Source organism: Aspergillus ambiguus, assembly GCF_047715705.1.
Source record: "Aspergillus ambiguus strain CBS 117.58 unplaced genomic scaffold BDV59scaffold_26, whole genome shotgun sequence".
NCBI classification, from domain to species: domain Eukaryota; kingdom Fungi; phylum Ascomycota; class Eurotiomycetes; order Eurotiales; family Aspergillaceae; genus Aspergillus; species Aspergillus ambiguus.
Genome location: NW_027395539.1, coordinates 32,863 through 54,085, shown reverse-complemented (window position 1 = coordinate 54,085; position 21,223 = coordinate 32,863). Strand labels below are relative to the sequence as shown.

Genomic DNA, 21,223 nt, shown 5'->3' with positions numbered 1-21,223 from the left:
TTGTGGCCAATTTCATCGGCGTATGTTCATAGTGGCATAATAGTACATAAATCCATTATAGTATTTTCCCTTCTCAATCTTTGATTCGTCGCTTGCTTCAACGTAGCTGTTGTTTCCGAGTCGTACATCAACTCTATAACGCCAGTCTCCCCAATACCCACAATCCCCCCACCCCACCAATGTCAACTCTCTATACCATTCTCTTCAAGCAGAACGACGAAAAGTCTGCAAATGAGAAGAATATCTTCTCTCCATTTTGTCACCTCCTCATTCCCAGAATTCCTTACACCAAAAACAAGCTTGGAGTCAAGTAGGGCTACGGTCTGAGGGAAATAGCACCAACAACACATATCCAGCCCTGAGAACAGTGCTCTCCTAGTAAAATATTTAGCATCAAGCGTTGAATTCAAGCAATTACCATACTCGGGGACAAGGTATCATACTAATCCTGCGAGGACCTGATATGCGATGTGGGTGAGCCATACCCGTGGGCATAATATCTTCCTCGCGTACTACGGTAAATTAACGGCTGGAATTGAGTATTTTACATCTAATGAAAGCGCCAGTATTGGCTACACATATTATTATATGTTAAGTGGACGTGTGCTTCCAAATATGATTCCGAAGGGCGCTACTGGGGATGTTTTACGGGGAGTGCCGAGGGATCAGCGAGCAAAAGGCAGCGGCTTTCAGACGTCGTCTGTAACTAGTCGTACGGTAAATTCCTTACACAGGGAAAACATGCAAGGACTATGATTATCATACCGATTGATAGTATTATGCCATATTCTGCCATAACGCCCGGAGGTCCCGATGCAGTGAGTACCGGACCCCTGCTAGCAGGTGTGGACTCTAGGGGAATGGGAGAAAAGAAAGGAAGTAAAAAACAAAACAAGCCGAAAATGGAACTATACTGAATATCAATAACCGGAATAATACCAGATCTCCCATACATACAACCTTGACAAATTCCCCGTCAAGCCCCTAATATCTGCCTCCGATACAACATTGTCCTCAACCCCTTCCCCCAAACCAGAAACCCCAAACTCGAGAGCTGAATCACAACTTGAATTGCCCCCATGGACAAAAACACCACCAGAGGCCCACAACTCTCCAGCCAATCATTAATAAACCAATTCCAAATCCACGTCACAACTGACCGTAAGAACGTAACGCTGACCATTACCTCGGCCGAAAACTTAGGGTAACAATCCAGTGGGTAAGACATGCCCATATTCGCCCCGATCTGGTTACTCACAGTCAAGATTCCGAACCCCACGATCGGGCCCATATAATGCGTTTGGTAGTGTAGGGTGAGCGCAACGACGAGGGATCCGAGTATTGTTGTCCCTGCAGCTATGGGGAGGGCGAAAAGGCGCATTTCGGGTTCGCGGATACCGTTATTGCGGCGTGCGGAGTAGGTCACGATTCGTTCCGTTATGGAGCTGCAAAAAATTGTCGCGAGGAGTGAGCCTACGAATGGGGAGAGGAAGACGAGACCTTGGTCGATGGATGTGAAGTTGTATGGTCTGTTGAGGTTGGGTTAGACCAATTCTCAAGACTTCCCGAGTCGTGCACGCATCACTTGCGTGAGCAGAGATGTGTGAGGAAAAATGAGCAGGTAGGGAACTGAGGGAGAAACGTACGGGAGACCAAAGATCTGTGCGGCTGTGGCAGCCAACGTAGTCAGACTGATGAAGGACATCCCGTACACCAGGCTCGCCCAAATGACTATAGGGTTTAGGCAGTACATGAATGGTCGGAGGGAAATGGCACGCAGATCAACGGTCGGATTACCTCCAGGCCAAACCGATAACTCGCTCACATAGGACCGCTTCTCTTTTTGCACCAGTTCCTGAACATCGTCGGTGGCTCTTTCCAGATGTTCCGATGCGGATTTCATTTCACATGGTTCCACAACCGGTGTGACTTCGGGACGATCTTCAAAATACATTGTCTCCGGCATGGCAAAGAATAGGGTAAGGAAGTTTGCCCCTATTCCTATAGCCAGAATCCAAAAGGACCACGCTGGTCCCAGACTCTGGATAATGAACGAGGATAGCATCGGGCCGATCTGTGCGGCTAGTAGGACAAATAATCCATATATCGCGATCTTGGATCCTTGATGGTGGAGGAAATATATGTCGGCAATGGTGGTGGGTGCAATGGAGTAGATTGGCGACTGCCCTAGCCCCATGATTATTCTGGCGACCAGGAACGAGGTATAAGTATCGCGAGTTGCGAAGCCTTGCCAAATCAGACATACACACATCACAATGGCAGTGATGAGGTAGGTAGGACGGCGGCCGAATTTAACTAAGAAAGGCCTGTGCATTTGTGGTTTCTGTCAGCTGCTATAATTCGCAATTGATTGGTTTTAAGGAGCTATTCTATGACTTACATCCAGTAGAAGGAGCCAACTCCAGTGCAGATAATGTTTGCTGCTACAGCAATATTGATCTTTTGGAATGAGGCGTTGTATTCTTCTGTCAGCTGGATGACCCCTATGGTGTTCCCGTTAGTGTTGAATTCGTTGCCAACGTTCGTTAGTACTGTACCGGATGCAATGATGGGACCGGTGATACCACCCAGAAAACTATATAAACAAGCATTGGCAAAGACGATTCCTTTCTTGAGGATAGACCAAGAAAGGGGATCATTAGGGTCTGTTCGTGACGGTTGAGGGACCAGCAGGATACGCTGGCCATTTCGTTCAACGTGTTGCAGATGCGCATATAGATGATGTGCCGGTCCGTCGGAATCAAAGAGAACCTCTGTTCCTGGCACGGTCTCAACTCCCACCCTATCGTCATCCATATCGTTGCTGGTGTGCTTCATATTCTGGCGAATTTTAATTAACTAGGCAGTAAGATTCAATGGCATGAGGAAAGAAAAACAAATACATCGTCAAAGGTCTCCTGTTCCGGTTCAAGGCTTCTCGACTTTTATTCTGCCCCGGATGAAACTATACTGTCACGTCATTGGGTACTTTGGTCCGGGGCAAGGTGGAGAAATCAACCTAATATCCCCGGATCAGCGTTTTGGAGAAGTGAGTCCGGGGTAACGAAATAGTTCCTTAGTGCCGGTAATTGTCGGGGAGGACCCGGAGTCATAATACATAACAACTTCACGAACGCAGCATGCCACAACCAAGAAAAAGTCAACATTGAAGACACAAGGAAAAAGGGAACAAGAACATGCCGGCCGCAACTGAAGATTCCCTTGACACAGCCGTCCTCATCATCGGAGGCGGACCGGTGGGCCTCACAACCGCCCTCCTCCTCGCCCGCTATAGCATCCGAAGTATTATCGTGGAGCGCTATCCCTCGCGACTAGGCCAGCCAAAGGCTCATGCAGTCAACCCGAGATCTCTTGAGATCCTTCGGCAGGCCGGGCTTGATACGGTCCAACTCCGTAACATAGCCTCCCGCCTTGTTGATGCAGACGTGGTTCGCTTCGGGCTTTCCCCACTTGGACTGGAATTGGGAAGCCTTCCATTTGAGCGACAGGGCGAGGATCATAAATTTCTCACGCCAGAGCCTTTGTTCAATATCCCGCAGCCCGAATTGGAGGATTGGTTGATGGAGGAAATCTCTAGGAATGACCTCGTTACGCTAAAACGTGGGTTCGAGTGGGAGTCCTGCACTACCAATTCGGAGGATACTTCTGCCACCTCTCTTAGGAAGGTAGTATCCCGTGTTATTGAAAGGGGAACTAAGCGTGCCCTCTCTATCACCAGTAAATACCTCCTAGCCTGCGATGGTGCGCGTTCCGGATCCCGAGAGAAGCTAGGAATCCCTTTCTCGATCATTCCCAATGGGCCGTCTGAAGAATCTCACCATCTCACCATTCATTTCAAAGCGGACCTAACGCATCTAAAATCCGGAATTATTTGGTATGTTTTTGGTGCTAAGCAACAAGGCGCCTTCCTTGCATATAACCGCTCTAATAGCTGGGTGTATGTTACAAACTGGGATGGAAAGGAAGCATCAAAAGCAAAATTCACGACCAAATACTGCGAACAAATGATTAACGAGGCAATGGGAGAGACGTTCCCCTTCGATATCATTTCAATTACTATGTGGAAGACCCACCCTCGGATCGCAGACTTTTACCGATCAAAGACCCAACCACAAGCATTTCTTTTAGGAGATGCGGCGCACGCCTTCCCACCGACGGGAGGCCTCGGAGTGAATACGGGCATTGCAGATGCGCAGAATCTAGTTTGGAAGATCCATGCTGTGGAAAGTGGATGGACAGACTGCCGGTTGCTAGATTCTTACGGTGAGGAGAGGCGGCCCATAGCAATGGCAAATGCCCGGCAGAGCGCGAAGAATCAAAAAACGGTCTATAAATTCTTCTCTGCGAGGCCCGAAGGGATGACTGACGAAGAGCTTGAGGGGAACATTGAATGGAGGAATCGATTTGCGGTCGATATCGCGAATGATGCGGAACATTTCGACTCGATCAATCTGCAACTTGGCTATATATATGGGGCCAAGGAGCCATGGGACGATGTACCATGTAACGTTTTTACCCCTCGCTGTGTTCGTGGAATTCGATTGCCTCACGCTTGGGTGACCTATAGCGGGGGGAGAGTTGGGTCTGCGTTGGATCTCGTTAATGGAATAGGATTTACGGTTTTGGGTTCTGGAGACTTTCTGCCGGCGTCTGGCTCCAACATTGCTATTGATGGCAATGTTCGGGTCCGAGTGGAACTTCTACGATTAGGTCGAGACTTCTTCTCCAACGACAAGGATTGGATTAACCTGACAGGCCTATCCGGCCAAGGCAAGGGAGTGTTGATTAGGCCAGATCAACATATCCTTGGGGAGGTTCAGTCATTGCAGGATATCTGGGTCTTGCTATCGGAATATTTGGTGCTCCATTGATCTGAATCAGAATAAGTCTTTCTATAGATGGGTATACTCAGCGAGTCTTCATATGTGACTCACTACAATGTCCAAATCAAATGGTTAAAGGAATAGAATTGTCCATGGTAAAGTGAAACATCAAGTATAGTGTTCTAACAATGCTTTGTCCAATAAAGTTTGTTGACGAGCTTATACAGAACGATCATTGTGACTATGCTACAGACTTCAAAGGATCAGTGACTGCTCCAGCAATCTGGAGCATCTGCCTCAGTATCTCCTCTCCCTGCCCAATCTGAGCTGCAAAGAACTCCGAGTTTAAATGATGTATCCCTGCTCGGAGGTACTCCACATCTGCTGTAGCAGAGAGCCGCTGAGGTTCCTTCAAAATATGCATGAAAATAGTTGATGTCGCTGTTAGGAAATACGCCGACGGGGCACCAAGCATCCGGAATTCTCTCGTGGTATCCGAGGCAGGTTGTCTACTATATATTGAAGTCCTGATCAGGGACCTAGCAGACGCGACACAAATCGCTTCACTTGATTGAAGTCGGCGATACCTACTATCGGTCAAGAGGCTCTCATCCCGGTCTCTGATATGAGATGATAGCAATGTCGACGTCCAGTGCAGAGTTCGCAACACATTGAAGAACTGCACATGTAACCACGTAACATGGTGTCGTAGTTGAACGGGTGCCAAATTCTCCTGGTCTGGCCGAAAGTCCAGGGGGATTGCATCTCGCCATCCCATGAGGTCTGCATCCAACTCCGCGAGGCAATGCAGGCGTTCATTGGCACTCTTCTCACGGCCAATGACGTCCGCAAGGCAATTCACATGACGTGCGAGAGTGACATGCCAGGTGTAGATCATGGAACTTGGTTCTTGGTCGCAGCCGTCGGGACACTCTTCAGCTAATAGAGCTTCTATCTTTGTGTCTGTTTTATCAGATGACGTCCCTGTGGGACGACCCTCGCATAATGATAGAAACGCATCTAAGCTAAAAGCGACCCACCACAGCCTTGCTCTTAGTCTCACAAGTTCGTCACTCAGCTGCAGGTCACCAGGTGTATGCCGGTGCAGGCCGATTGATTCCGCCACCCGCAGCGCAGTACCGCATGTAGACCACGCAATTCCTAACTTTCCTTGCTGGGTGAAGTACAACGTGTGCAGGAGGATTACTTGCACCGAGCTTGTGTATGGATGGGCTAGCACGTGGTCCATCTGTGACCAAGCTCGCTGTTGCAGGGCTAAAGCCTTCTCCTGTGTCTCTTCCGTGGGAGGGTCCGGATGGGCTGTCACACCAATGGCAACCATGATACAGATGCACATGAACTGTATAAGATCAGGTGAACTATGAATGCCATCACTATTGTACCATTCGGTCCAGGAATGCTGCAGATCCAAGCCAACAATTGGGTATCGCAGGTAAACGTTTCTGAAAAAGGAGTCGACGCCGTATTTCACCAGGGACCGATCTGGAAGGTCTTGAGAACCAATTGTATGGGAACTGCGTACGTTTGCTGCTTCATCCATATAGGTAATCCCTTGTATAAGATACTCAAGAAGACGGTATTCTCCGAGGTCGGGGGAATGGTTCCGGGCGTATATCAAACACGACGATAGAGTCCCACCAATGGAATTCAATCCCTGATATCGACTCTCACAGGCATCCTTCTTTAGAAATAGGCCGGGAAGAAGCGAGGCAGATTTCCTGGATGGAAGTCCCTCCTTCAAGAAGTGCACACCTGCAACTTTCGGTTGTCTTATGGTTGACGATGCAGGACGCTCTCCCCTCGCGTTCAGCGGTCGCTCATTAGTGTCGGGAAAAATGCTGTTGAGTTGCGGAAAGTCGACCAGACTGGGGTTCGTCAGGTCGGATATGTTTGGTGAATCAGCAAAATCGAAGACATTCGGCATATATAAGTTAGAATACCATGGGTCGGACGGTGACAGAAGCCCCACCTCGCTTGAGATTCGGTGGTGGGTATTTGGAGGCAAGTCGGGTGCTGCTTGCGCATCATGACTGCACTGTGGAATAGATTGCACCAGTGTGTCTTCTTCCAATGATACAGCCGTTGGTGTCCGTCTTGACGATTCAAGCCATGCGCCCTGTCCCTCGGGCAGAGATTGACTATCTTTATCCCTTTCTTGTTGGGATTCGTTCCTGGAGACAGCGGCAGCAGGTGGCTGGGCTCGCTTCGATCTATACCCCCTGGCAGAAGCTAGAGGAGAGTCGGTGCACGTTGAGCGGTAGAGTATGCAGTTCATGCACGGACGTTGTCCTGCGCTGCATTTAATCTACCAACAAGCGAATTATAACATCAGCGCTGAGATCTAGTTTCAATTTGAGCCCGAATGGCACACAACGAATGTAGGGAAATTTTACCCGCTTTTTCCGACAAGGATCACAGGCTTTCGAAACGCGCTTAGGTTGCCTTGGATAGACACTCAGGTCCGGCTGCAAACCCCCGGGCCCATGTTGCGCTTGATCGCACGCCATGGTCTGTTTTTGCTGTATAGGCGCCTGGATGGACGCGAAAAGGGAGTGGAACTGTTCCACGGATATACCCCACGGCCGTTAATTTGTTCCGGGGAAGACAATGCGGGGTCGGCTAAGTTCTTGACCTCGGCAAGGCATCAAATGAACGACTTTTGGAATTTGGAGCATCTGTTGGGTCCTAGGCTGGATATCATTCCCCGGGTTTTCTCTTTTCTCTTGCTCTCCAAAATCCCGCGGGATGAAAGGAGAGTATGAGTATAGTACCATATAACCTAGTGCCATGCTCGCTATCAGTAAAGCAACCTTCAACCATAATCAATCATAATTATTGTTGCATGATACCTTAAAATGACATCCTGGACCCATCTAGTCCGGTTCATTGCTGTGGAAGACAGCCAGGTCTATCTCGGGCAACCGGTAGACACGACTCGCGACGTTGGCCAAGATAGCATCAATGGCACCGAAATCGCTGTGCACGTTATCAACGGTACTATATTCGATGGAAAAGTTACAAACAAAATAATGCACGTCAAGAAATTACTCTCCCCAGTCTCACAAGAAGATTGCAACTACGTCAGGTGCCTTGGACTGAACTACACCGACCACGCAAAAGAAGCAAACATGTCTCTTCCCAGCGTCCCAACACTCTTTACCAAACCACGAACTGCTATATGTGATCCTTACCCGGCGACTATTAATATACCCCAATGTGCACAGGATGGGACAAGCGACTACGAAGCCGAACTATGCGTTGTGATTGGCAAAACCGGTCGCAATATTCCTGAAGAGGACGCTCTAGACTACGTGTTGGGATACACGGCGTCAAACGATGTATCTGCACGCAAGATGCAATTGATGACCACACAGTGGTGTTTTTCTAAGGGATTCGATGGGAGCTGTCCGATCGGGCCCGTTCTCGTTTCCCCTTCTGTGATCCAAGATCCTCAGACCTTGTCAATAAGGGCGGTGCATAATGGGAACACAGTCCAGGATGGACATACCAGCGATATGATCTTCTCTATCAGGAAGCAGATTTCTTATCTCTCTCAGGGTACTACGTTGGAATCAGGGACAATTTTCTTGACTGGGACTCCAGCTGGTATTGGTTACTTCCATGAACCTAGGGTGGTACTGAAAGATGGTGACGAGATTCTGGTTCATATTGATGAGATTGGAACACTGATTAACAAAGTTAAATATGAGAGCCAGTGATATTGATCATGTAAAGTATGATTGGCATATGCATTGCATGTAGATTTATGTTGCAGTAGCTCAAGGTCATAAGTTCCTAGTGTCGAGGACTTAACCTCGGTGCTAAATTACATAACATCGTTACTCAGGCTTCCTGCCCTTAGTGTGAGGTATTTTATAGCAGATCTAGTGGAAATGCCTCCACGTTATATGAGTAGTTGTCGAAATCTAAACAAGTTGTGATATAAGATATATGTTAATCGGGAGGTCTACCATCCCACTTGTTAGTTAGCAAGCGTTCTTTATGTGAACCCCTCTGCGTATGTTGCTTCTAGATACTAGATAGTGGGAAGAGCCTTATATATAATTCCTTCACATAATATCAAGTTCGGGGACAATAAACTCGCGGCTACTATTGATGTTGTCGCTCTGTTCTTCTTGCTGGGGATATTTACTTTCAATGGTGTACTCAGTCTCCGTCCCTGATTCTGGGTCCTTGGAATCTGATGTTAAGTCTTCCAATGTGGCTAGATGTGTTCTAAAGAGCAGCATAGTATGTTTGCAAGAGAAGTATCAAGTAATCTGGCAGAGCAAGGAAAGAAATTTTCGGCGTGTTCACCTTGACGATTCGTTTTGTGAGCACAGGTTCACAGGGGCAACTCAATATGGTTGTGCACAGGCCACTTTCCTTAGGACGCCGCTTATGCTTGCTCGTTACCTCTTCCAACGCCGATTAATAAAGCAATTACGGTTCAGCAGAGTATCATATTCTGCTGGATTTGAATACCCATCTTCCATAGCGGGGGACCGAAGCTTGATGGATTGGCGCAGTCCATGCGCCATCATTGCACCACGCCATGGATTTATGGGAGCAATCACTCAGGTACAAAGTACACCGTTAAAAGTCGGGTGTGTTGTTTTGCTCAATACATAGCCATGTCCTAGATTCCTCCTTAAAAGCCTTGCTCCTTTTTGTTCGTTTGCGCGGGAATATGGGGATGATAACCCATTCAAATAAATCTATATACGCTATAAACCTGGCCGTGTTCCATTTAGCTAAGGGAGAGAGTCTTTGTCGACGAGCGGATGCTTTGCTGAAATGCACATAAGAAATAAGTATACTGGCACACACATTGTGACAAACTAGTGGAGCCACCTCATAAATCTCACCGTTTATTATGGAGATCATTAACCTGAATGCCCACAGAGTCCCGAAAATAAAATCTTTCCCCTAGATATTTCTTCAATCAGCTAACTTGTAGAATGCTGTTTTTCGGTTATAACATATTTTCTTGGCTTCTCCAGTGGTATGTGGTAGAGCAAAATGGGGAACACAATCATTACGCTCCGAAAGGTGGCAGTCTCTCAAGAACCATCCTTGCTGTAATTGGATACACGCTGAATTTGAAGACTAGTGTGGCTCATTAGGTAGCTGATATCATTTATCATGCGGGGGCATGAGCTGCGGCAAATTTCCCATGTAATTGGTTTCGAAAGAGCGAATACAGCACAGGCGAGATTGCAAGGCATGTGCAAGCGACGAAACATGGTCAGAATTATGGTCAGTGTTTTATATATTACCTATGTACTCATAGATCCGTGTCAGTCTTCAGTAGAATATACTAGAGGTACGTGTGTTTCCTGCATGCTCATGACCTAGGGTGATTCTAGCTGGCGAAACGGGTAGAAAAGAAGACACCCAGGTGATTAATAGGTGTAGCCTTCCCCAAGAAGTAGTCATGACCTAGCAATTCTTCGGTCGTAGTCCATATATTACTTCTACTTGGTACATCGAAATGATCTCCTAATGTTGCCAGGGCTCTAACGCGGAGTATGTTTAATCCCTGCCTACGCAAGATGGTTTTCCTGACAGATGAAATTTCCCGAGACAAGCTCATAATTACCTGATAGATCAAAATCCACGGCAATGTCAGTCTCTTCTACTCTGTACACTTCGTAGACCACTGGGAGAAACATCAGTCTAGACCTAAGGCGAATCAACAACTCAGATTAAGGCCAACTCGCGAGTCACTGTACTTTTTCTCATTCATCATGTCTGTTCATCTCTACCCTTCATAAGTAATATCTGGGTCCTCAAGCTCATATGATTAATAAATCTTCACTTACCACATGCTGATGCCGACGTGTACCCCCACGCCCCCACGTTCTCTCCGCCCCCACGCTAGGGTTCCAACCCACCAATGGATATCCACCTTGCCAAGGGACTGCGGACTATGGGATGAAGAATTTTCCTACTCGGTATCTCTACCAAAGATCTTGTGTCTTTCTAGCTGTGGAAGGGTCGTTAAATCAAAGGCACTAGATTATGCTTATTACTCCTTTGGAACAAAAAATTCGGAAATTTGCGTAGAGTCTCCGTAGTAGATCTAATCCCGGCCAAAGTTCTCAACTCGACCGATTGTATGCCGAATCAGGTCCCGGAGCAGTTTTCGGCTCAGATCCACCCTAATTCCCCGCCGAGATGATATTAGGGTCCCAAACCGGGCCGAAAGGGCTTGATGGGCTGGGCAGTCTTCGGTTGAAAAAGCCAAATACCCCCATGTCCCCTGTACCCCACGGGGAGTTTTCATTCAAGTCACACCTCGAGGCGCTGACAATCCGCGACTGTCAGCAGCACAAGTGATGGCGGACGAAATCTCAAAGCCAGGCTATGATGCCGCGCACCTCGAGAAACCTATGGCAGAGACCATGGAGAGGCCGAAGGCTCCGACAGTGAGCCCTGCCCTGTCTGACCCAGCAACCCGCGTGCGGGTAGAGAAAAGCCTGAAGCGTAAGCTGGATGCCCGGTGTGGTCTCTTCGTTCTCATCTACATCATGAACTACTTGGACCGCAACAACATATCTGCAGCTCGTCTTAAGGGACTCCAGCAGGATCTAAACATGAATTATAGCCAATATGCCACATGCCTGAGCATTCTCTATGTGGGTTATATTCTGATGCAGGTTCCTTCCAACATCTTCATCAACAGAATCGAACGACCCTCTATCTACATTTCGATTGTTATGCTTATTTGGGGTCTTATTTCAACCCTGTCTGGAGTTGCCCACAATTTTGCAGGGATGGTCTGCATTCGATTCTTCCTGGGATTTGTTGAGGCTGCCTTCCTCCCCGGAGCACTCATGATTCTCTCGAAATGGTACACGCGTCGGGAGCTCACAACGAGAAATGCCATATTGTTCTGTGGAAATCTCATTTCTAACGCTTTCTCCTCCCTCATTGCGGCCGGCGTTCTCTCCAATATGCAAGGCGTCCTTGGTCATGCTGCGTGGCGTTGGCTCTTCTGGAGTAAGTTTCCATAACCACACACTCCGTGTTGTGTCGTTAGCTGACCACAATGTGTTCCCAGTTGAGGGTGCTATCACGATGGCAATTGCTATCACTGCTGGCTTTGTCCTCCCTGATTTGCCCACCAACACACGTGGTTTCACCAAGGAGGAGCTGGAACTGGCTCAACTGCGAATGGCAGAGGACGTTGGCGAGGCAGATGTCGATTCCGAGGATCAAGGACCGTGGGATGGTTTCTTCATGGCTGTGAAGGATATCAAGATTTATGTCATGATGATCCTCTTCACTGCTTATGTGGTCGGACTGTCCTTTAACGCCTTCTTCGTACGCACACACCTCGTTCCTGATGCTTGGAATGCATTTACTGATGAAACATTAGCCCAGCCTGACTGAAACCCTGGGATTCAGCTATGTGCCGACCTTGCTTATGAGTGCCCCGCCATGGGTGTTCTCCTGCCTCTTTTCGTTGGTTGTCGCATGGAGCTCGGATCGGTACCAGGAAAAGGTTTGTTTGCTCCCACAAACAACCAACAAGTTATGTGTCTCGTCTCTGACAGGTTGTCTTCCACTACTAGTTTTGGCATATTGTGGGCCCCGTTATTGTCGGCCTGGTAGGATTCATAATCAGTATGGCGACTCTGAACGTCGCAGCCCGCTACGTTGCTCTCTTCCTCCAAGCCGCTTCTTATGCTGGGTAAGCTTCCTATCTACATCATATCGGAGTACCTTCGAATTTCCTATATCATTGCAATATGTTACTCCAGAGACTAGTGCTAACTGAACTTGCAACTCAAAGCTTCATCGTCTTCTACTCCTGGATCAGTTCCACCTTCCCCCGCCCACCTGCAAAGCGTGCTGTTGCGATCGCAATGATCAACGCATTCAGTCAACTTGGCAACGTGGCCGGCTCTTACGTTTGGGATCTAACAGACAACGGATACCGGAAGAGCTACGGTATTGTCACGGCTATGTTTGGTATTACCATTCTTGGATGCATCGGGCTCCGGATGATTCTTTCCAACCTCAACAAGAAGCTCGAGGAAGCAGAGAACGAAGCGAATGCCCAGCCTGATATGGATGCTGCAGACGAAACTTTGCGTGCGAGCAAGGGTTTCAGGTACCTCGTTTAGAGTCTCGCCTGGCGGAACATAAATGGGTGTCATTGTCCTTGTGTTATGGATTTCGTGAGGCACTGTCTCATTGGAGTAGAATAAGTACCTAGGTGAAATTCACCACTTCACTTTATATCCTCCATCTGCATGATACAGTACACAAATATATGAATATTTCTTACTATCGCATACTAATATCTACGACGTTTTCAACAAGTTGCCATTGGTGTACCGTCGAAGAATCACATAGATGCCATCGAGTATCTATCTTGTCCTCACCCGCCTAATACAACTCATATGTCAGAAGCATTAGGATCAATTTCCTTGGCATTTGAATTCCTACAAAAGTGGGAGATAAAAATGGTGGATGGGAAAGGATATCTCTGGGACGGTTGTATTGGGCGATTACTAACACACGGGCCGTGCTTTACCCCACAGCGTCCCCGGTCTGCCGTACAATTTGGTCAGGTACCTTGGGCACGCTGTCGCTCCTACCGCCACGATGCCTGGTGTGCCTTCAGGGCGAGGGTGCGATGCCTGTCGCAATCAAAAGAAGAAGGTCTGCAAAAGTGGGCGTATTTTAATATATTACCCATTGTTAATTTAACCTACAGTGTGATCTAGCTGTGCCTGCGTGCAGGAGGTGTACGCGCCTGAGAATCAAATGTCTGGGCGCTGGCCAACAGCGGTACAAATTCATTCATCATACTATAACTGAGCCCACTCCCCTACGCATAGTCCCTGGCAATGAGACGAGCCTTATCGCCAAGCGTTTGATCTCCAGGCTGGAAGTCAAAGATATCCGCTACGACACGAGCTGCTTTGGCGCTTTTATACGGCTCATTCCCCAGCGCATTGGGTCGATTCCCGCGCTTGATATAGCAGCTGACACGTTTGCTATTGCTTACTCGAATCTACATCTGGAGCAGAATTCCGTACAGGCGCTTACAAGTCATGGACGGGCACTAACAGCCCTCCGGGATTGCTTAAAAAGACTTCAGAAGCGCCAGGTTGCGGAGATTGTATCTGCCATATACCTCACCATGATCAATGACGTGAGCCCCTCTTCCCGGAGTTTGTTATGTGACGTTTCTAATCACCCCCACAGAATTTGATAGCTCGCCGGGAGCTCCGGCCCCATGTATGTCACATGGAGATATTAGTATACCTTTTGCAGATGACGGCCGACTGGAAATGGACGTCTCAGTACGAACTCGAGGTTTTGCTAACAATCACTGGTGTCGTTGTACGCAGCCCTTCTCAGTATTCCGCTATGGGATTCTCACTAAGTGGCTGTAGGTCATGGAAAGTGTGCGGAACCCTCAGATAAAGCTCGAGCCATGGGTGTGGAAAGTAGTCGAAAAGATCGAAGCCCCAGATTCTGTTAGATCCCAGAAGGTGGGGTGTAGGGCGGCAAGAAAGGACCCTGAAAGGTTTCCCAGTCTAGGGCTGCGCCGTATAATTGAGGTTGTCCAGCTGGTCCGGGAGCCGTCGCAACACTGCTCCAACCTCGAATATAGATACCAACAACTACTCGACGACCGGGAGAAACTAAAACGCCAGCCTAAGGCTCTCTTCTATAGCAATGACCCCATTACGCAGCAAAAACCACCCCAAGTCCAGCTAGGATTCCAAACGCGACGTGCAACCGTGCTCACCCTGGCCATGCTGGCAAATGTGGTACTACAAGAGCTTTCTCCATCAAACACTTCCCTATCCACAGAGAGAGACATACTCGTCGACGAGAGCATCGCTGCAAGCCAGATACCAAATCACTACAGGCCCTTGGGAGCCTGTTATGTGACCCATTGCCTCATCGTTGCCTATACAGTTACTCGCGATGCTAAGCAGCAGGAAATTATAGCCCGCCTTCTCAACGAGCTATGTAACCTTGACGTGACCCCAGTCACTACTAGTCGCTGGTTGGAGGAGGGAGTGCAGGGATGGAGGTCGAAGTTGGAGAGTCTGCGACAACTAGCCCCTGGCCTTGTGTTACTGAGTGCAGCTATCTGTAGACAAGCTGGACGACAAGAATGATGTATCTTGAATATGTCCACCGTTATCACAACCACGGTAGTGGTGCGGATGGATGCGGGTTCGGGCGGCACCTGACGCGGAAAGACTCCGGTGAAAATCGGAGTTTTCCCCGCCAACTGCACGGCTGGCACCGTCGATCGCACGGAGCAATCGGCCAACCCCGAAAATTCCATTAGAGAGGAATTGGCATTTAATCGGAAAGGCTGCCCTGTCCAATCTGTTTCCTCAACAACTATCGCCTTGACTCCTGTGTTTCCACTCGAGGACTTCCCCGCCATGGCAGGTAACAAGAAGACTGATGTGCGCACCTACTATGCGCCAACAGGCGGATTACCGCCCCAGACTCAACTCCTCACCGACCGCGCCATGTTCACGGAGTCTTATGCGGTCATCCCGAAGGGTGTATTCAGCGACATTGTGACCAGCTTCTTACCGTTCTGGGAGAAGACGCGGTTGTGGGTAATCGCCCGTCCGCTATCAGGTTTTGCCGAAACTTTTTCACAATACATCATGGAAGTGCAACCGGGGGGCGGTAGTGACCGTGCCGAGCTGGATGACGCCGCCGAGGGTGTATTATTCGTGGTTGAAGGCGAAATCACCATCACCCTGGCAGGAAAAACGCACAAGCTTACGGACGGCGGGTATGCCTATCTGCCGCCGAAAAGTGGCTGGACCCTTCGCAATGCGGGCGCGGCTACCGCCCGATTCCATTGGATACGCAAAGCCTATGAGTATGTGGATGGACTCGATGCGCCCGACCCGCTGTTCCTCAACGAAAAGGAGATCACGCCGTCTCCCATGCCGGATACCAATGGTGCTTGGGCTACCACACGTTTCGTTGACCCGAGCGACCTGCGTCACGACATGCATGTTACTGTCGTAACTTTCGAGCCCGGTGGTGTTATCCCATTCGCCGAGACCCATGTTATGGAACATGGGCTTTATGTACTAGAAGGCAAGGCCGTATACCGATTGAATCAGGATTGGGTGGAGGTTGAAGCTGGTGATTTTATGTGGCTGCGTGCGTTCTGTCCCCAAGCATGTTATGCAGGTGGCCCTGGCAAATTCCGCTACCTCCTCTACAAGGATGTGAACCGCCACATGAAACTCTCCAGGCTGTGAGCCGCGGAGAGATCGATCGTCACCTTTCCATGCCTCGTCGGGAGATATGGCCAGCTAATAAAGATCCTCGAAGTGAACTGTGCCGATCATACGGTCTGGAAATCGAACCACCAACCGTCTATTGCCACTTCAAGCACTGCTGTGGAGGCTGCCCGGCTGTCCAGTCTTAAGCCGGCTCCAAAGGATTGTGTCTCCCATGGCCTCCGCCCTTGTGAGTCCAACATGGTCATGTATTCTCCCAAGTACTAAATTGGCTAATTGTCGCGCAGATGCAACTAGATCCTTTAAGGGTGACACAGGAGGTTCTGTAGTTATATTTCATAAGAAGTTTATTAATGAACTGTTTAGACGTAACTAAAAGACCATGGTATTCCAGCCAGGATTACTTGTTTACGGCAAAGTTTCGGATATTTCGCCCCTTTCCTCCATTACATATTTAAAGAAATCTTGTTTCCAACAGCATTGACTCATCTAGATATCGAGCATGTACGTATATCGCCGCTACGCGGGAGTTCTCGGGACGCCAATGATGGTGTAGAGCTACTTTGGGTGGCCATCCGTTAGAAAAGCTAGCTTTTACATCTGAAATTGACAGCAACAAGTGGTAACCAGCAGGTGCTTAGAAACGAAATTTTTGCGGCGAGGTTACTATCAGCTTCACCTTCATCCCATCATCTGCTATACTTCATAGCCTATAACTGGATAAGCCAACTGGTACTCTGCTAGATTGAGTTTCGATATATATTTTAACCCATAGAAAGTGTTAAAAGGCAGGTATACAAATTGGCTTTCAATAAGTCGGAGCTACCGTTGCTTGCTCCATGGTTGGGGCAATATTGGCGAAGGTGCTGTCTCCGTAAGTTCCATTTTGGCCTTTCCTTTGTTACGGGTTTTGGTTCACAGTACACAACTGATTGTTGGAAACAAGATAGATGCGAAGAATATAAATAAAGCTATGACCAAAAGTGAGAAATCATAGCTCTGTTGTATATTTTCAGGGCTCTATATCGGATCTGTCCTGTTCCAAATATCGCGATAATTATTATCATGCGCCGAAGTCATTCCCGTCAAAATCTATCCATTGGAAGAGCGCTGTCGCTCCAAAGTGATGGCCCACGTGTCCAAACCTTCTGGCTCATGCAGCTGGGAATGGCTCTGCTTTTCGTCGCCTGTGCAACATTTTTATTCTACGTGCGCATCTTATGCGCCCAGGGAATTACTACTTTGATGACAAATTGGAATATTTTTGGGGCAGAAGACTATATGAGACACGGCTCCTTTGGTATGATCAAGGAGTCCATCAGGGACAACTCTGCTCCCACCTCAAACGGGTTACTGTCAGTGGACATCTGGTTTGCCCTAGGATCTATGTTTGCGATTGACGCCTTCACTATCGTTGCCACTTTTAACCGGAGCTTGGTCAACAACTGGCATTACTTTGTCAGTCTTCCCATGATGGCACTAGGATCAATATTATCTTTCATATTTTATGTTTTTGGAGATAATGCTACCGCGATATTCGTATGCCGGTATCCGGTAGCAGTGGTAGGTGGGGCTTGCTGTGCCTATCTATTCTTAATCCATACTCTCCGCTACCTCCATAAGCCGCCGCCAACCATTGCGATTAATTGTGGTATGAGCAATCTAGAGGGGTACAGCAAAGAGTTTATCCTTGCTAGCTGTGGCTGGCAGACTGCATCGATGGCCACGTTGGCAACAAGGGGCGCTTCTGTGCTGGTGACTGCTATGGTCCCTCAAAAATGGAGGGACTGGATTTGAGGTTTCTATGCCCAACCATGATGATAAGAACCCACACTAAATAATTTTCTGAACAGACTATTTTCCTTGCCTTTAAAAAGCTAGGCCACAATCCAGAGTACACCCTAATTGGCGGGACCGCCATCCAAGCCATGACGTTTACACACTGAGGTCTCCTCCAGGTCATTATGGCACCTCGTTTGACTCTCACGCCATACGTCTTTCTGGCCTTGTTACTGGTACAAGACCTGCATCTCCGTACAGTGCTCCATAGATACCCAGAGTTCCAATGGGCACGAAATGAAGCCCTTCCTTCAACACGATTTCTGATTCAGGCATTCCTTAGCCTCTTAGTTCTAGAGAGCCTTGGATTCCCGGTTGTTTCATATTTCAAGGTGATCGTGATCCCCCTGTGGTACTTTCTTAGCACGATTGGTGTTGCAGCTCCTGCGTCATACTGGCTCGCTTTCGGGAAGGCGTAGATCTGAGTTGGCGATATGTGAATGCGGAGTCTACTAATTTAACGGTGGATAACAGTGTTATCACTTCCAGGAGGGACCCCTCCCCCAAAAAAAAAGTCAAGCGAAAAGAAGTCCGAAGTAATTGGGGGTGAGGACTAAGCTCGTGGACACCACATAGTTACAAGACGGTTATTGGGACCCTTTACATGCACTGGTGGGTTTGTCAGTTGCTCTAACACTCGAAATCAACTCTTCACTTTCCGCTCACGCATACTTGCAAGCAGTACAGATCGCCCATCAGACCAAAGCTGTTTGAAGATTAGGCGATAGAAAAGTTAATTAACATTTGTCCACATTAAGTATCAGAATTGCCATTGCCATGGCTTAGTCTCTTTTCGAGATTTTTGAATCCCCTGCTGTACCTCGTGCCGTTTCTACATTCTCCATTGCTCCAACCACTGCTCTCTCTTGCTGGAGACTTCGATCGCACACCTCCGTATATCACGCCAACACTGCGTCCCGTGGCCTGATGTCTAGAGAATTTGGCTTTCCGGAAACCTTTCGAACTCCCTCGGTAATACATGTGTAGACCGTCCGACATTGAGCATCAAACAGAGATAAACCTGTTTCAATATGAATCCGGTATGTCGTTCTTAGGTTGGATAGTTTTATTTTTCATGCTCCAATGATGAGAATGTACTCAGCACGTGCACAAAGCGCTCGACCGCCTACAGAACAGTATCGTTATATGATAGGACGATTATGATTGCCGTGGAGTTATATTTTTTTTTTTTGGTTGGGTTAGGGTTTCGATCGGAAGTTTTCGATGTACCCAAAGCAATGGACGTGGTAAATAAATAACCATGTTCGTGCCATATATTCTGTTGGAATTAATGTGTCTCCATCGAGGCAGAAGTTTAGTATCATAAAATCAAACCATGTTCATGAACCGGTCCCATGCTGGGAATGTAGATCTCACTCATGGGAATGCCAACACAGCATCAAATAACAATCGGAAGTCAATTGTTACACCAATTACTCCTGGAATGGAAAGAATGATGAATGTCGACGAGATTCGAGACATTCAGTGCATTTGTGGATGCCAGCGTGGTCGTTCCCTTCCCCTGCCTTGCCCTTGCATCCACCCCATTGTACAAAACCCTGCCCTTCCACAGAAAGCTTCCAAGGGAGAAAGCTTCCAAGGGAGAAAGCTTCCAAGGACATACATAACCTTTGGTGACCTGACCTTTCCATTTTAACATTCATTCAATCATCACAAACCTACATAATGATTTTCAATGGGCCTTTAGCGACTGCATTGCTCGTCCTCGCTCCCTCCCTAGCAGCGGCCTCCATCGATGTATGTGCGAAAAAAACACTCCATCCCTTCCGTCGTCCAAGACGCTAATAGCTACAGTTACGCTATAGGGTTAGCGACCACGAAATGGAGGCAACAATTGAGGAGGATCAATGTACGAATCTGCATGGACTCCGGTACGAACAGCATAACTTGTCTCTGAATACGGAGCTGATAGGTATCAGGGGAATGTCGGAGTTCCGGGCGACAGGAAAATGCACCCTATACACGTAGGTCTTGCTGAACCGGCAACTGTGCGATACTGACCGCAGCTTAGGTTTGTGAACTGTATCGGAGACACCACCGAAGCGCATCGAGGCCCGCACGTCTACACACCTTCTCTTATCGTGGGGAGTCTAAAGTGCGTGGCGGAGGACGAAAACGCAGATGACGATGAGGAGCAGAAGGCTTTAGAGGCTCAACAGGAGGAGTAGAGGTGGAGAAGATACTTATCTTTCGCATTCGATATAATCCCAGCGTCCGATTTCTGCAATTCATTCCCACTATTAATAGATTCTCAAGCTATATCCCGATCAATACAAGCCCATGCGGCTTTTCTTGTCCAATCCTATGCAACCTGATGCAATATCTTACAAAAGAGCGCCTGCAAATGCGACCACCACTCCTCCAAAGACATTTCCAACGTGAGCAGCTACCTGGGCAATCCCACCGGTGCTTTGAGCAGCAGTGGCAGTGGCCGAGGCCGTGGTTCCCGACGCACCGGTTTTTCCACTCGTATCGGAGGGTGAGCCCGTACCGGTCACCTCAGACTTGGTCGTGGACGCAGAGCCCGTGGCGATCGATCCGGCGGTGATGGTGACAGGCAGGAAAGGAAGACTACTTGTTAGAGTGGTCGTCTCGGTTCCCTCATTGCACACGGCGGAAGTGGTTCCAGCAACAGAGCAGGTGACGGTCTTGTGGCTATAAAACCATCAATCAAATGAACAGACAAACAAACTCTGATAATCACTCACAGGTTTATATCCGCTTCGTCCATCTTGTAGGTCGTCTTGGGGCCGGCAATCAGTGTCATCCCTGGTCCCATACCACAGTCGTTGGAATCGGTGCCAGTCGGGCAATTGATGCTGTAGGTGGTAGCTGCTGCATCCTGTGTGGTGAATATCCATAATATTAGCTTGTTCAAGATCCGAGATTGATCCGGCGATCCATAAGGCGATCCGTGGAGAACTTACGCTACTGACGACGGAGGCCACCAGGGATTGCGGGTCGGCGTTGAAAACAAACATGGTGGTGACCAAGTTTTTCTCGGCAGCGACCATGACAGCCATCGCCAGGCCAAAGAGAATCCGACGCTGCATGATGAGGAATGGGAGGTAGTATGGATGGTTAAAGAGGGAGGTGTCGAAAAAAGAGATTTTAGAACACAGGGGAAGGGTCCAGATTATACTCTTTTGGGCTAGACCGTCGCTCTATACACTTCTTCTCCAGAACCACTGGTCCGTCCACTTCTCTTCACTCGGTCCATCCGACTTCAGATACCCATAC

General features: G+C 48.3%; 9 protein-coding genes across 9 annotated transcripts; 6 read left to right on the top strand and 3 right to left on the bottom strand.

Moving 5' to 3' along the window:
- Positions 1 to 645: 645 nt before the first annotated feature.
- On the bottom strand, positions 646 to 2,817 carry BDV59DRAFT_209128 (MFS general substrate transporter; the record flags this gene model as incomplete). Its single annotated transcript, XM_073695339.1, has 5 exons — positions 646 to 700; positions 1,200 to 1,529; positions 1,647 to 2,327; positions 2,402 to 2,504; positions 2,559 to 2,817. The coding sequence occupies 5 exons, from the start codon at positions 2,815 to 2,817 to the stop codon at positions 646 to 648; spliced, it is 1,428 nt and encodes a 475-aa protein (XP_073545955.1).
- A 380-nt stretch (positions 2,818 to 3,197) lies between these two features.
- On the top strand, positions 3,198 to 4,731 carry BDV59DRAFT_209127 (FAD-binding monooxygenase; the record flags this gene model as incomplete). The annotated part of the gene is made up of 2 exons (XM_073695338.1): positions 3,198 to 4,577; positions 4,633 to 4,731. The coding sequence occupies 2 exons, from the start codon at positions 3,198 to 3,200 to the stop codon at positions 4,729 to 4,731; spliced, it is 1,479 nt and encodes a 492-aa protein (XP_073545954.1).
- A 354-nt stretch (positions 4,732 to 5,085) lies between these two features.
- On the bottom strand, positions 5,086 to 7,682 carry BDV59DRAFT_209123 (fungal specific transcription factor domain-containing protein; the record flags this gene model as incomplete). The annotated part of the gene is made up of 1 exon (XM_073695337.1): positions 5,086 to 7,682. The coding sequence occupies exon 1, from the start codon at positions 7,138 to 7,140 to the stop codon at positions 5,086 to 5,088; it is 2,055 nt and encodes a 684-aa protein (XP_073545953.1). The 5' UTR covers positions 7,141 to 7,682.
- A 38-nt stretch (positions 7,683 to 7,720) lies between these two features.
- On the top strand, positions 7,721 to 8,584 carry BDV59DRAFT_194404 (fumarylacetoacetate hydrolase family protein; the record flags this gene model as incomplete). The annotated part of the gene is made up of 1 exon (XM_073692387.1): positions 7,721 to 8,584. The coding sequence occupies one exon, from the start codon at positions 7,721 to 7,723 to the stop codon at positions 8,582 to 8,584; it is 864 nt and encodes a 287-aa protein (XP_073545952.1).
- Positions 8,585 to 11,118: 2,534 nt separating this feature from the next.
- BDV59DRAFT_70345 (major facilitator superfamily domain-containing protein) lies at positions 11,119 to 13,062 on the top strand. The gene is made up of 5 exons (XM_073696941.1): positions 11,119 to 11,870; positions 11,932 to 12,194; positions 12,250 to 12,375; positions 12,446 to 12,564; positions 12,667 to 13,062. The coding sequence occupies exons 1-5, from the start codon at positions 11,207 to 11,209 to the stop codon at positions 12,998 to 13,000; spliced, it is 1,506 nt and encodes a 501-aa protein (XP_073545951.1). The 5' UTR covers positions 11,119 to 11,206; the 3' UTR covers positions 13,001 to 13,062.
- A 425-nt stretch (positions 13,063 to 13,487) lies between these two features.
- Positions 13,488 to 15,175, top strand: BDV59DRAFT_70302 (uncharacterized protein). Its single transcript, XM_073696939.1, has 3 exons — positions 13,488 to 13,541; positions 13,597 to 14,228; positions 14,282 to 15,175. The coding sequence occupies exons 2-3, from the start codon at positions 14,133 to 14,135 to the stop codon at positions 15,017 to 15,019; spliced, it is 834 nt and encodes a 277-aa protein (XP_073545950.1). The 5' UTR covers positions 13,488 to 13,541; positions 13,597 to 14,132; the 3' UTR covers positions 15,020 to 15,175.
- Position 15,176: 1 nt separating this feature from the next.
- Positions 15,177 to 16,634, top strand: BDV59DRAFT_70340 (RmlC-like cupin domain-containing protein). The gene is made up of 2 exons (XM_073696940.1): positions 15,177 to 16,352; positions 16,411 to 16,634. The coding sequence occupies exon 1, from the start codon at positions 15,296 to 15,298 to the stop codon at positions 16,139 to 16,141; it is 846 nt and encodes a 281-aa protein (XP_073545949.1). The 5' UTR covers positions 15,177 to 15,295; the 3' UTR covers positions 16,142 to 16,352; positions 16,411 to 16,634.
- A 3,014-nt stretch (positions 16,635 to 19,648) lies between these two features.
- BDV59DRAFT_203640 (uncharacterized protein) lies at positions 19,649 to 20,151 on the top strand (the record flags this gene model as incomplete). The annotated part of the gene is made up of 4 exons (XM_073694304.1): positions 19,649 to 19,720; positions 19,778 to 19,854; positions 19,903 to 19,947; positions 19,995 to 20,151. 4 exons carry the CDS (start codon positions 19,649 to 19,651, stop codon positions 20,149 to 20,151), a joined length of 351 nt encoding a protein of 116 aa, XP_073545948.1.
- Positions 20,152 to 20,176: 25 nt separating this feature from the next.
- Positions 20,177 to 21,215, bottom strand: BDV59DRAFT_182717 (putative GPI anchored protein). The gene is made up of 3 exons (XM_073690395.1): positions 20,911 to 21,215; positions 20,692 to 20,825; positions 20,177 to 20,638 (listed from the first exon to the last, which is right to left on the bottom strand). The coding sequence occupies exons 1-3, from the start codon at positions 21,034 to 21,036 to the stop codon at positions 20,308 to 20,310; spliced, it is 591 nt and encodes a 196-aa protein (XP_073545947.1). The 5' UTR covers positions 21,037 to 21,215; the 3' UTR covers positions 20,177 to 20,307.
- Between the last annotated feature and the right edge of the window lie 8 nt (positions 21,216 to 21,223).